The sequence below is a fragment of the Sinocyclocheilus grahami genome, unplaced genomic scaffold (genome assembly GCF_001515645.1).
Source record: "Sinocyclocheilus grahami isolate Dianchi unplaced genomic scaffold, SAMN03320097.WGS_v1.1 scaffold110.1, whole genome shotgun sequence".
In the NCBI taxonomy this organism is placed as follows: Eukaryota; Metazoa; Chordata; class Actinopteri; order Cypriniformes; family Cyprinidae; genus Sinocyclocheilus; species Sinocyclocheilus grahami.
In genome coordinates this window covers 2,657,733-2,672,497 of record NW_015505289.1, presented here as the reverse complement: position 1 = coordinate 2,672,497, position 14,765 = coordinate 2,657,733, and the positions used below count along the sequence as shown (strand labels likewise).

The 14,765-nt window shown below is 36.2% G+C and overlaps 2 protein-coding genes across 2 annotated transcripts in view; both read right to left on the bottom strand.

Moving 5' to 3' along the window:
* Nucleotides 1-1,460: 1,460 nt before the first annotated feature.
* LOC107588983 (ras-related protein Rab-7a-like) lies at nucleotides 1,461-10,592 on the bottom strand. The gene is made up of 6 exons (XM_016277281.1): nucleotides 10,396-10,592; nucleotides 9,685-9,757; nucleotides 9,457-9,583; nucleotides 8,453-8,671; nucleotides 2,880-3,008; nucleotides 1,461-2,426 (listed from the first exon to the last, which is right to left on the bottom strand). The coding sequence occupies exons 2-6, from the start codon at nucleotides 9,735-9,737 to the stop codon at nucleotides 2,337-2,339; spliced, it is 618 nt and encodes a 205-aa protein (XP_016132767.1). The 5' UTR covers nucleotides 9,738-9,757; nucleotides 10,396-10,592; the 3' UTR covers nucleotides 1,461-2,336.
* Nucleotides 10,593-11,389: 797 nt separating this feature from the next.
* LOC107588984 (WD repeat domain phosphoinositide-interacting protein 4-like) overlaps nucleotides 11,390-14,765 on the bottom strand; it is a 4,014-nt gene continuing 638 nt past the window's right edge. Inside the window, exons 3-8 of the mRNA XM_016277282.1 lie at nucleotides 13,991-14,065; nucleotides 13,812-13,916; nucleotides 12,896-13,001; nucleotides 12,704-12,798; nucleotides 12,527-12,606; nucleotides 11,390-11,635 (exon numbers count right to left, since the gene is read on the bottom strand). Coding sequence (XP_016132768.1) covers nucleotides 11,414-11,635; nucleotides 12,527-12,606; nucleotides 12,704-12,798; nucleotides 12,896-13,001; nucleotides 13,812-13,916; nucleotides 13,991-14,065 — 683 coding nt within the window. The 3' untranslated portion in view covers nucleotides 11,390-11,413. The remainder of the gene's footprint in view (nucleotides 11,636-12,526; nucleotides 12,607-12,703; nucleotides 12,799-12,895; nucleotides 13,002-13,811; nucleotides 13,917-13,990; nucleotides 14,066-14,765) is intronic.

Below are 14,765 nucleotides of genomic sequence, written 5' to 3'. Positions count from 1 at the left end.
CACTGGTCTAATTACCTGATTTTTCTCTTTTCTTTCAAATACTATCCTATGTATTTGTGATATTAATTCATAAAAAAAAAAGGATGTGTTTTGTTGTTGAAATTAACAGAACATTTCTATTATACACAATAAAACAAATCAGATTTTTGGTCATGTCTTTTATAGGAGATGGACTGCAGATGAAGCTCGTATTCTACGTGTTTCTGTAAGTTCATTCTTGGACCATTTGTCTCTAGTGATGGAAGCTATGGATGCATTTGGACCACCTGTTTCTCAATGACACTTTGAGAGACAAATACAAGCATCAGAGCAGAAATGTGGATGCAGATGCTGTTTGCACCATGTTAGAGAAACATCTGCTGCCGTGTGTTCAGTATGGACTGCGAGGACTTAAAAAGCGTAATCGATGTGCTTTTGCTCATGTCTTAAGACAATTGTTTTGAGTTGTGTTAAAGGAACATTTCACCCAACAATTAAAATTTACTAAAAAACTACCCTCAGACCATACAAGATGCAGAGTTTGTTTCTTCATCAGAACAGATTTGGAGAAATGTAGCATTACATCACTCGCTCACCAATGGATCCTCTGCAGTGAATGGGTGCCGTCAGAATGAGAGTCCAAACAGCTGATAAAAACATCACAATAATCCACACGACTACAATCCGTCTATTAACATCCTGTTTGTAATAAACGCATTGATCATTAAGATATTTTAATTTTAAACCATTGCTTTTGGTCCTCTATCTAGAATATTGCTTTCGCCAATGAAAACATTTGTCTGAATCAGGAGAGAAATATGCACAGATCAAGCACCATTTAAGAGAACTTTGGACTTTGTTGGACTTTGAAGTGAGAGGACAACAGGGGATGGACACTTTCACTGGAGGAGGAGGAGTTATGATTATGGCCAAATTTTGAAGGTTTAAAGTTTAAAACACCTTAATGATCAATTTGTTTTTTACAAACATGCAGCTTTTTCCTTCACAAGATGTTAATCGTTGGACTGTAGTCGTGTGGATTTCTGTAAAGGTATTATCAGCTGTTTGGACTCTCATTCTGACGGCACCCATTCACTGCAGAGGATCCATTGGTGAGCAAGTGATGAAATGCTACATTTCTCAAAATCTGTTCTGATGAAAAAACTAATTCATCTATATCTTGGATGGCCTGAGAGTGAGTACAGTTTCAGCAAATTTTAAGTAAATTTTATCAGTGTAACAGAAGCCAAGACAAAGGAGTTTTGTCATTTGAATAAAGATTTATTAATGGAGCATCGTTGATAAAAGAACCGAGAATTGATTTGACTGTTCAAGGAAAGGTAATTGTTTTATAAAAGAGGGACAGATGTGTTTATTGGTTTCTATTGGCAGACATCACTAAGAGTTTTCGATCGAAATAATCTACAACACTGGCTGATAGAAATAAAGACGTAAAAAAAAAAATCACACGGATTCACGGGTCGTCAGGACTCGCTCTCCGATTTCAGCTTTCCTTTATTTGACCTACATCATACCCATGATTTGTTCAATGAGATGAACCCGTTAGAAATGTCTACTATATGAACATAAAAATAAACTGTAAACCTAGAAATTAAACAGAATGAAGTCAAGACAGGAATTAATCATTAATGTTTCATTCATACATTAAAACTGGGGAAACACTTTCGTTCGAAGTGAAAGAAATTGTGTTGCATGGTTAAAATGATTGCACTTAAGACTTCGTGAGCTCCCAGATCCCCAAAATGTTCATTCGACACCACCAGCCTTCCTGCACTGAAGACTGTACCATGTAAGTGGGCGTCCTTAGGCACAAACTTTAAATATTTCTTTCTGGTCTTGGTAGCTCTTGCTGAGGATTTTGATATTGTGACATGTTGGGCTGTTTATTCCGAGTGTGCGTATAGCTTTTTAGTTAAAGAATTAAGTTTAGCATTTTAAAGGATTTGGCAAAATAAAGGAATTTCAAGGAAGATTGCTTCAACATCCTAAAAAGAAGTAAAAGGCACAGAAAGACATACAAGCAGGAGACGAGTCTGAAAGACTATAATCTGCAAGGAATAAACAATACAAGAAACAAAAAGAAAAATCACTTGTAAATAATAGAATAACTATCATGTTTCATCTCTTTCTCATAGAAATAATATCCTTAAAGGTAGTTATGTTAAAAGTGATGCTGTAGCAGGGAGTTTCTTTAAATTCCTAACAGTTCTTTACATACAAGTTTGGGAAGGAAGTGTTTTCTTCTGAATGCTGGATGTTTTGCACTTCGGGATCGGTCTGCCCCACACTGGCTCCCCTCTGCATCTCTGGTCCCCTCTGTCTCCATACATCCCATCTCAGCAGCTGCAGCCGTCACCAGAGGACACGGGTCTGTCATCTCTCAGTTTAATCTGGTCTGGGAAGTCGTACGTCTCAACCTCAGACTCCTGTGAGATGGGCAGACATTAGTATCAGAGTGGAGGTGCTGTTATTAAAAATAAATAAATGCATAAAATAAATGCATCGTGATACAGATGTGGACGACTCCGAATCAATTCACAAATGTCAAACATTCTAATATTGTATATAATTTTTGCACATCAGGGAGCCGCACATTTCTTTTCCTGTTGGTTCTTTGCAATGCTGGGACATATGCTGGCAAATGTAAACTTCCAGATGACTTGCCAAATCACTTCCATTTGTTTTATTAAAAAAAGACATTGGAAGTAAATTCATTATTGATCATTACAAATACTTTGCTTTAATAGTCACACAGTGAGAAAAAAGAAAATGTATAGAAAGAAAGATGCATCGATAATCGTTTTATCATTGCATCGCAGCCCGTAATCGAATCGTGAGGTGCCTAGAGATTCCCACCCCTAATGTCAAACAGTGCATACCTGTTTGAGGGCGTTGCGAGCGATCGTTTGGAAAGCTTGGTCCACGTTGATGGCCTCTTTTGCACTGGTCTCAAAGTACGGGATATTGCTTTTGCTCTGACACCACGCCTGGGCTCGTTTCGTTGTCACCTGCACAGGGCAGTCAGTTTAGTCAATATAATAAATTGATATGTGGCTCATCCAGTCTTTGATTTTAGAATCAATACCAGGGTTATTATATTTAACTAAATAAAAAAAATACTTAAAATAAATGTTGATTGAAATAAAAAAAAAATTGTTTTTTCAGCTAGTTCAGGGGTGGCGAACGTCGGTCCTGGAGAGCCGCAGCCCTGCAGAGTTTTGCTTCAACCCTAATCAAACACACCTGAACAAGCGAATCAAGGTCTGAACAGTTACTAGGAAGCTACAGGCAGGTGAGTTTTAATTAGGGTTAGAGCTGAACTCTGCAGAACCGGAGTTCGCCACCCCTGAGCTAGTTGCTAAAATACATTTTTTTATTTTAAATTAGTTTAACTTGATATACTAAAATAATTCAATCTAAAACTGAAATAAAATCTATTAAAAATATATATAAACTAATACAATTACAAAAACATACAACAAAATTACTTAAAACTTTCAAATGAAAAGAAAGAATAAAGGTGTAAAAGGACTTGACAAACATTGTAATCTGACCCAAGTAAAAAAAAAAAAAAAACAATTACAGAAACTAAAATTAAAATGAAAAATAAAAAAAATAATATAATAAAAACAATAAATAATATAACAAAAATGTATAGTATAAATTATTTATAGGTGCAAAAAGACTTGAGTAACATTGTAAGTGGACCTATTTTACTAAAACTTCAACTAAAATTAATATACACAAATATAACCATGTCATCCAAGATGTTCATGTCTTTATTTCTTCAGTCGAAAAAGAAATTAAGGTTTTTGAGGAAATGATTTCAGGATTTTTCTCCATATAAGTGACGTGACATGTGGCCAAGTATGGTGACCCATACCTGAATTAGTGCTCTGCATTTAACCCATCCAAAGTGCACACACACAGCCGTGAACACACACACAACGTGAACACACACCCGGAGCAGTGGGCAGCCATTTATGCTGCGGCGCCCGGGGAGCAGTTGGGGGTTCGGTGCCTTGCTCAAGTGCACCTCAGTCGTGGTATTGAAGGTGGAAGAGAGCGCTGTACATTCACTCCCCCCACCTACAATCCCCGCCGGACCTGAGACTCGAACCCACAACCTTTGATGGACTTAAATGGGCATCAATGGGTTGAAGGTTTAAATTGCAGTTTCAATGCAGCTTTAAAGGGCTCTACACGATCCCAGCCGAGGAATAAGGGTCTCATCTAGCGAAACGATCTGTCGTTTTCTAAAAAAAAAAAAAAAAAAATGTATATACTTTTAACCACAAATGCTCATCTTGCACTAACTCCGCGATGTGCGTCCTCAAATTCACACATTACGTAATCCCGTTGGAAAGGTCACGCACGGTTAGCATCTGTGTACTCTGGTTCAAAAAAGTGGGGTAGGGCGAAAATCCATCTCATTTTCTCCTCCAACTTCAAAATTGTCCAACATCGTTGTTTTACCTTTTTTTGAAAAGGATGTTTGACTTTCTTTGCACATTCACATTTTGTCATCACAATGCCTAAATATGGAATATGGAATATATCAATAGTGGGTGCTGTACAATCTTTAATAGACATTAATTTACATTTACTTACATTTAGCTTCAGAGAAAAGTTTTATACAATTAATTGCTATAGAGATTTGGGAAGCATCTCTTAAAAATAAGCTGGTTTCATCTGCTAATTGACTAATAAATATTCCTCGATCCGCTATACGGATACCTTAAACTTAATTTTCTGTATAGTTGCTTTGCAACGATCTGTATCGTAAAAAGCGCAATACAAATAAACTTGAATTGAATTGAATACCCAGAATACCACTTTCAGAAACAAACGTTGATAGTAGCTGCACACAAAAATGAGAAATAAATGGGGAGAAAGGAGGACTAGAGACAAAAAAGCAGGAAAATCTGGCCACGCCCCAACACTTATTTAAAAAAATATATTTTATCACATGAAAAGATGTATCTTATATTTTAATACATACTATTGTCCTGTAAAAATAAAAAGCAGTATTTAATAATCACGATAATAATTTATATTATAAAATGTAATATAATATAATAAAAGTATTAATATAATTATTATTATTAAAGTATCTGCCAAATGTTTGGAAACATTACAATTATGAATGATTTTGAAATCAATCTCTTCTGCTCACCAAGGCTGCATTTATTTCATTTTGATCAAAAATAAAGTAAAAATAGCAATATTGTGAAAAAAGGTTTCTATTTTAATATATTATAAAATTGAATTTATTCCTATAATTTATAATTTTATGCATCCAGTTCTACTCCAGTTCTTGATGCTCAAGAAACATTTCTGATTATTATCAATGTTGAAAAGAGTTGTGCTGCTTCATATTTTGTGTGGAAATGGGGATACATTTTATTTTTCAGGATAAATAAAAAGTTCAGTGAACAGCATATATTTGCATTTACCAAATCTATTTATTAAATTTATTAAAAAAAATTAAATGTCTTCACTCTACAATCACTTTAATGTATGATGAATAAAATGATTAATTTCTCTCTCTCTCTTACCAAATCTTACCACAAATGTTTGCGTGGAATCATTGTTTCCACAAAAATGTTAAGCAGCAAAAGTTTTTAACACTGATAATAATAAATAGTAAATGTTTCTGAGCAGCAAATCAGCATGTTAGAATGATTTCTGAAGGATCATGTGACACTGAAACGTCTCTTTGTAAACAACAACAGACTCTAATGACGAATGCTGCGTTCCCAAATGCAAATTAAAGTGACTCAAACACAGCAGTGAATCGAAACTGAAAACACAGTACTGTTCCAGCAGACATGTAGAACGTCAGACTGTAGCCTATATGAGCAATATCACTCGAGTACGAGAGCGATACCGGTTCTATATCAGCATGGATGTGAGGCAATCACAGCCGCTGATATAGAGCCGGTATCGCTCTCGTACTCGAGTGATATTGCGTTTATACAACAGTTCGACGGAACATGTGGGTAATTAAACAAGAAACAACAGAGTGCCTAATAAAACCCTCTTTTTTGCGGAACTACTTCCTTCCGCCACGGATTCAAAGCTCAAGTTGACAGTTAAACATACGTCACTTTTAGAATTCGTATCAAGGGCATGTGCTGCTTCAGTTAGGTTATTAGTGAGAAATTATGAGGTTATAAGAGAGAAACAATGCGGCAAGACGTGCATCCAAATGAGAGAGAGTGAGACCGTGAAGAGAGACGTTTCTTCTTATATTAACTAACGTATTCTACGATTAGCTCAGTGAATAATAAAAAAAAAAAAACATAGACCCGGCTAGAACAAGCGGAGTGATACAAAATTGTGAAAGGGCGTTCCTGTAGCGATACCAGTACAATATCTCACGGTTCTCAACCAATCAGATTTGAGAACCAGAACGAACTGTTGTATAAATGTATATAATTACATTGCAACCTTTGCATATTTTGATGGTGGTTGGTTGAGGAGCACCACACTGGTGGTGGTTGAGGAGAGACCCCCCCACACATGATTGTAAAGCGCTTTGGGTGTACAACAATACACAAAGCGCTATATAAATGCATCATTCATTCATTCATATTTTATGATAGTACTAATCTCAAATTCTCACCACCATTCATAAAAAAGAACCGGGCGAGAAACACATTTCAGCACTGATTCTACTTCGAGGTCTGCATGGGCTTTGAAGTGAAGCCCGAACCCGACCCGTACCCGAGACCGTCTGACCATGCCCGACCCGAGTGGCACAGTTAAATTTAGAGCCCGAACCCGAAATCTTTTTTTTTGTTGTTTTTTTTCCCACAATGAATAGCCACTTTAAAAAATAAAAAAAAATGCTGTATTTCACAATTGCATGCAACGGTCAGTAAACAAATACATGTAAAGAAACAGAATCATTAAGGCTCGGCCAGTGCACAAGGCAAAAGAAAAAACACTTACCAGTTATGAAAGTTTATGACCATCAGGTGCACATAAATTCTGCCGAGTTTTTGAATGGTTATATACGACAAGACGATAATTCTTCTATCGTGCAAATTATGGTCATTTTCGTCAGTTAAGGCTCGTTAGCATTCGGCCTGCTTTAAATCAGACACAGAGATGCAGTGCGGTAAGATCGCATTTATTTGAATTAATTAATTATATCATTTATTTGAATTAGCGAGAAAGAGAGAGAGAGAGAGGGATGAAAGTTGCGTGTGTGAACCTGCGTCTGCACGTCTCTCTCTACAAGCAACGAGGCTTAGTTCCTTCAAAAACAGCGATTTTACCCCCTCATTGCAGAGAAATATAAAGTTGCGAGTCAGTAGCCTGTCGAAGCTATTTTACTAATAAAAGTTTCCGTGCTGTTTTGTCGTGTGCACTAATGTGTGTGAATGCATCTATGAAAGCAGCGTAGCGTACTGCATATAGGTTTTAATTTAGCTATAAACCCGAGCCCGACCCGAACCAGAAGCTATTCGTTAAACATTAACCTGAACCCGACCCAAAACCCGAAAGTATTTCGGGACCCGTCGGGCTCGGGTCGGGTAGCGGACCTCTAATTCTTCTCGCATTTGAACCCTTTTAACTGTCCAGCAGATGGAGCCACGAGCTCCTTCAGCGCTCTCAGGACCATTCCATCCATGATGTTTACGTGCATAACTTTTTCGCAAGTTTATTTAGTTCATTGCTTAAGGCCATTTTGTGATTTCAATCATCATGCAGTAACCAGCATCACCCTGAACACCCCCATCCCCCCGATTTTTTTTTATTACATGGGTCATGATTTTAGAACGAAATAACCGGAATTCCGGATTAATCCGTAAAGAATCACATCCCTGGCAATGCGTAAAGTCGAGCTAGTGCAAGACAAGCATTTGTGCTTAAAAAGTATATACATTTTAATTTGTTTTCAGAAAATGACCGATTGTTTCGCTAGATAAGACCCCTATTCCTCGGCTGGGATCATGTAGAGCCATTTAAAGCTGCATTGAAACTGCAATTTGGACCTTCAGCCCACTGGCCACCATTTAAGTCCATTATATGGAGAAAAATCCTGGAATGTTCTCCTCAAAAACCTTAATTTCTTTTCGACTGAAGAAAGAAAGACATGAACATTTTGGATGACATGGGGGTGAGTAAATCATCAGGAAATTTTAATTCTGGAAGTGAGCTTATCCTTTAAAAAATACTTCAAAATATTAACAAAAGCTATAATAGTATTTTAATAACACTAATCAATACTACCTATTTTATAAAATCAGTTTGACCATCTCTAACTATCTATCCATTTAGTACCTCCAAAAGGAGTGTGCTTACATGTACAACAATCATTATAAGACAACAACAAAAGAAGATTGTGTTTAAATGAGATTTTGAAATCATCTGGGGCTTTCTTCTGAGAATTTGATGTCAAAATGTAAACATGTAATCCTGTGCTGTTGTATAGACAGACCTGTCTGTTCTCCAAGTCGATTTTGTTGCCGAGCACTACAAAGGGGAAGTTCTCCGGGTCTCGTGGGCTGGCCTGAATGAGGAACTCGTCCCTCCAGCTGTCCAGGGTTTTGAAGGTGTTCGGCGCGGTCACATCATACACCAGCACACAGCAGTCCGCCCCACGGTAAAAAGCCACACCCAAAGACTGGAATCGCTCCTGTCCTGCCGTGTCCCAGATCTGAAACAGCCAGGAACATATTACAGCGCTGCATTGTTTGCATTTAAAGGGCTATATAATTAGAAATCATGTTCTTGATCTTTTGCAACAAAAAAAAACTACTCGTTTAATTTTGAGGGTTGTCGGGAGGGTGAAAAACGGTCATGTAATAATACTACACACATGTATTATAAATACAAAAAATATGTTTCAGTGCAAAAAAACTTGTCTAACATTGCAAGTGGACCTCAGTTTTTTTTTAAATAAATATAATTATATAAATATTGCTTGTTTTTTTCTCTCTCCATACATATATATAATAATAATTAATATCATATATTGTAATATATATTAAAATACATAATCATAGTAATATAATAGTATTTCTGAGTGTGAAAGGACTTGATTAACATTGTTATTGGACCTCAGGTAAAATAAATAAATAAGAATTTATATCCATCTATCTATAAAATGCATAATCATTAATAATATTATTTATATATTTCATATACGTATGTATTAGTGTTATTTTAGTATCATTGATATACTATAACAGTTTTTATTTATTTAATTAGATTTTATTTTTAAATCTAGTTAATGTTATTTTGTATGATTTAGCCATTTTTATAACTTTTCTTTGTCCATATTTTTATTTATTTATTTTATTTAGCTATTTTAGTACTTCAGCTTAAACTAAAAGAAAATGAGAAATGCTGTCTTGGCAACTAGATAAAAAATTAATTACTTTTTTTTTTATGGGATTAGCTTTAGTTAACGATGGTATATAAAATCAATTCATATCTGACCTGCATTGTCACAAGCCTGTCATCCACCATCATCTCCTTGGTAAGAAAGTCTGCACCGATAGTGGCTTTATACTGATTGCTGAACTTCTTATTGACATATTGGTTCATCAGAGAAGTCTTCCCCACACTGTAGCACACAAACACAAGAGCGATTATTAATCTAAGTGTTTGAAACTTGAAATTATTTAACACTGTCAGGCATTATTGGTTCAGAAGGTCATCACTTACCCAGAATCCCCGAGAATGATCACCTTCAGGAGCACCTTTTTACGAGAAGCCATCCTTGTGGACTAAACTGTGCCTAATAAAACGATCAGATCACTTGTGAGGTCACTTAAATATGTAATTACGTTATGTAGTATGCAACCTCTGCAAATGACACGCAATGGCTGTGATTGCCAAACACACAAACATGTTGAAAAGGGAAGGTTGCACTATGTCAGTCATGTGCCCAAGCGTCAAATCTTCCATATTGTATGTAACGTAAGGCATGCCATAAATGAAAGTCAAAATTCTTCACATTTATTGTCAATAAAAAGACATCGTTACTTGATGTCAATGTAAACGTCAATATTAGCTTTCAATGCATGCTAACCTGCTACAAATGTCCTGTCAATTCTTAAAATGTCAGTGTTAAACTTTCAAAATACATTTTTAGGTTGATTAAAATAATAATCAACTAAACCCATGTTTGAAAATAATCAGTTTAGCGCTAAAGCTACGAGTAGCTAGTCAAAGCTAGCACAAACATACCGTAAATGTAACACATTTACACACGTTATTTACATAAATAAGCACGTTTCATTCACTTAAAACGATTCAATCTCAGATTATGATTATTTCAAAGCGTTTCAGTCAGCCAGAGTTTCAATATTTGTTCTCTTGTCACTCTGCTGTGTCAGCGTAGACGGCTAGCATGTTAGCATGGCAAAAACTCACTTTCTGAGGAGAAATCTCAATCTGCTGCTGTCATACACCGAAAGCAAGCCAACACGACACCTCCACCGTCTCTGGTCGACTCGGGACGCACTCTCTGGGTCGTGTGGAGTGTTTTTGGGTGGTTGTCAGGGACAGTTCAGCACATCCGTGTGTAATAATGAGCCGCAAACACTCCCTCCCTTGACTCGACTCCACACTCATCGTGTTTATGTCTGTGAGCGTTATCATCGCTGAGAATGCAAATACATGTGCAAATACAAACGTGTATTTTGTATTTCTGTCGTGTGGTGATTATATCTGATATAAACACATCCATCACTTTATTACAGAAGTTACAGAAGTAGACCTGTGCACTATTACTTAAATGATTTTAGCAAATGGCTGCAATATAACAAAGAGTGAAAAATTTAAGGGGGTCTGAATACTTTCCGTACCCACTGTAAGTTCACAAATAAAATATATTGTTTAAAGTGTTACTGCCTTAAGTTATTCTTTTGAAATAAATGTAAAATGCTTAAAAACAAAAAATGTGACTGGGACATGAATTTGCATTAATAAAAAGAAAAAAAAAAGGACTTTGCCTCATTTCAGAACACCACTGCTACCCACATATATATATATATATATATATATATATATATATATATATATATATATATTCAAAATAAAAACAATCAAATAAAACACTCACTAAAAAAAAGATTAAATATTTGATCTGTTTTCTTGCATGCCATGTGACCATTAATGGACATCAGAGAACCATGAACATGCAAATGTGTTTTTAAATTATAGAAATATTAACAAATATTTTATGTCTAAGGGGTTCGGCTGACAAAAAAATTGTTTACACATGAATTTCTTTATAAAAATATTTTTAAATAGTGAAGGAAAAGCAGCCAGGTGTTCAGCATATATGTGAACTCCTTCAATACTGTGTAGAAAGTATCCCAGGATGCACCTCATGAATTTGAGAGAATGTCCTAAGTGAGCAGAGCTTGAATCTAGATAAAGAAGCAGCTCAAATACAATACCAGTAGAGTGTAGCCGGGTCGGTTCCTCTACGTAGTTCCACTAGCTTGTCTCGTGTTGTAGTGTCAAACAGACGGATCAACGTGCCCTTTCTGGATGCAGACGCAACCACACTGCCAGGCTGGTTCAGTGCCAGGCAGGCGATTTCACTCTGGTGGGCGTTGATAGTGAATGGAGCAGATGATGTGCCAGGTTTTGTGTTGGAAAGGTCCTGTCAAAGAGTCATGAACATTAAAAATTCCATCCAACATGAAGAAGAATAGATTTGGAGAAATGTAGCATTCCATCACTTGCTCACCAATGGATCCTCTGCAGTGAATGGGTGCCGTCAGAATGAGAGTCCAAACAGCTGATAAAAACATCACAATAATCCACACGTAATCCACACCACTCCAGTCAATCAGTAAATGTCTTGTGAAGTGAAAAGCTGCGTGTTTGTAACTTTAAAAATACTTTGTATTTTTAATTTCAAAACGTCACTTCTGGCCAAAATACAAGTCCATAATCCATAATAAAGCTTCCTCCAGTGAAAAAGTCCATCACCATTTGTCCTCTAACACCAAAATTCACCAACATATTTGTTTAGAACTATTTCAGACTGTTTTCGCTTGTAAAATGTGCTTGATTTGTTATATATATTATACATATTTCTCTCCTGATTCAGACGTGATGACTTTTTCACTGAAGAAAGCAATATTATGGATAGAGGACTCATATTTTAGATGGAAGCAATGGTTTGAAGTTAAAAATGTCTTAGTGATGGATTTGTTTATTATAAACATGCAGCTTTTCTCTTCACAATATGTTAATGGACTGGAGTCGTGTGGATTACTTGTGGACTATTGTGATGTTTTTATCAGCTGTTTGGAACCTCATTCTGACGGCACCCATTCACTGACAATGAATCTGATAAATTCACTAATGTTAAATTTCTCCAAATCTGTTCTGATGAAGAAACAAACTCATCTAAATCTACATCTAAATTTTGAGCAACTTTTCATTTCTGGGTGAACTATTCCTTTAATAAATGCCTGCAAGTTTTAATATGCCAAATTCAATTCACTACTGTAATATTTTATAATAATTTGCACATAAATCTTACCACTAACTGTAGACTGCCACATTTGTGTCCAGGAAAAACCAGCAACTGCTTTTCCAAGCTAGGGCACAGGTCACACAAACCTACAAACGCAAAAATACAGTGATGAAAAATACATAAAAACAAGTCAAGCCTCTTTCTGATGAAACTATATGAAATTGCAAGCAATGCTCACAATACCTTTTGGGTTATCTCGAGTGTCAAACTCAAACAGCTTGACAGGGTTGTCGGGAAAACTATACACGTAGATCCTATTTTTCAGGACAATGATGATTCTTCACATACAAAAACATGAAATGAGACATTAGTAATACAAACAGCATTTTTAAGTGTAAAAATGAAACACTATTGTTTAATGGCTGGATATCTTACTTGTCATGTCTCATCTGCACAGCCAGCACTGGTTTGGTGAACGTGAACTCAAGAACTAATTTGTCCTTGGGGTCTCGCACTTCCCGAGCATCATCCCAAATTAATACTGCCAGAGATAAGATAAAAACACACACACACACACAGGTTTACTTTTGTGAAAAGTGGGGACATCCCATAGGCGTAATGGTTTTTATACTGTACAGACCGTATATTCTATTGCCCTTTACCAACCCTACCCCTCACAGGAGACTTTGTGCTATTTCTGATTTTCAATACACTCCATTCTGTGTGATTTATAAGCGTTTTGAAAAGTGGGGACAAGGGGTAATGTCCTGAAAAGTCACCTTCTCCTTGTAATACCTATGTCATACCTTTGTCATTATACAAATTTATGTCTTCATTTGTCACAAAAACGCGTATACACACACACACACACACACAGTTTATTCCGGTTCATATAAAGTCTGGATTGAAGGAAGCAGTTTAAGTGTACTTTATCCAAGTATATAAGTGCAATTTGGACCCCAGTGTACCTGAGATTTCGGAGAATTTGGGGTTGACGCCGCCTCCCACCACAGCCAAGAGGTTTGATCGATGAAGCATTGAACACAGAGCAATGCTGCCCACCTGCTCGTGATCTATAACCAATCACACACAATCAACAGATAAGTCTACAAAAAGTGTCCTGAAAAGTCACCTTCTCCTTGTAATACCTATGTCATACCTTTGTCATTATACAAATTTATGTCTTCATTTGTCACAAAAACACGTATACACACACACACACACACACGCACGCACGCACACACGCACACACACACACAGTTTATTCCAGCTCATATAAAATCTGGATTGAAGGAAGCAGTTTAAGTGTACTTTATCCAAGTATATAAGTGCAATTTGGACCCCAGTGTACCTGAGATTTCGGAGAATTTGGGGTTGACGCCGCCTCCCACCACAGCCAAGAGGTTTGATCGATGAAGCATTGAACACAGAGCAATGCTGCCCACCTGCTCGTGATCTATAACCAATCACACACAATCAACAGATAAGTCTACAAAAAGTTTTTAAAAAAGGAAAACAGATTTATCCTACCTAAATGGCCTTTTTCCATTAAAGGTTCCACATTGTATATACGAACACCTGTTTCCATGGCACAGCAGAAACAACCTAAATAACATGGGAAAAGTCAAAACTAATGAATACAGAAAAGATCATCAGTACATTATTAACAGTGACTAACAAGTATTTTTCTGATATTATATTTAATTTATGAGAACATTGGCTTTACTTCCCCTTTTAAAAATCCACTTTGTCAAAGCAATGCACATTTTTTTCTGGTATGAAAATTTTGCGTAAAAAAATTTGTTAATTTGAAATTTTGCATAGGTCTCATTTGCGATCATGAAATTGTATTATAAATATATTAACATTTTATTGGCCACTCTGCTCTCTAGATATCAATATAAAAAATAAAAAAAAAAATTAGAAAATGATTAGTAGTAGTAACATTATAGAGCATTATACACACACACACACACACACACACACACACATATATATATATATATACACACACACATATCTATACACACACACACACATGCACACACATATATATATATACACACACACACACACACACATATATATACACACACACACACACATACACACACACACACACATATACACACACACACACACACATATACACACACACACACACACACACACACATATACATATATATATATATATATATACACATACACGCACACACATATATACACACACATACACACACACACACACACACACACACATATATATACATACATACACACACACACACACACACACACACACA

Coding starts and splice junctions, on each gene's coding strand:
- LOC107588983 (XM_016277281.1), bottom strand. CDS start 9,737: ATGGCTTCTCGTAAAAAGGTGCTCCTGAAGGTGATCATTCTCGGGGAT. Junction 9,584..9,684: donor ATCATTCTCGGGGATTCTGG/GTAAGTGATGAC, acceptor TGTGTGCTACAG/TGTGGGGAAGACTTCTCTGA. Junction 3,009..8,452: donor TCGACTTGGAGAACAGACAG/GTCTGTCTATAC, acceptor TGCCCTGTGCAG/GTGACAACGAAACGAGCCCA.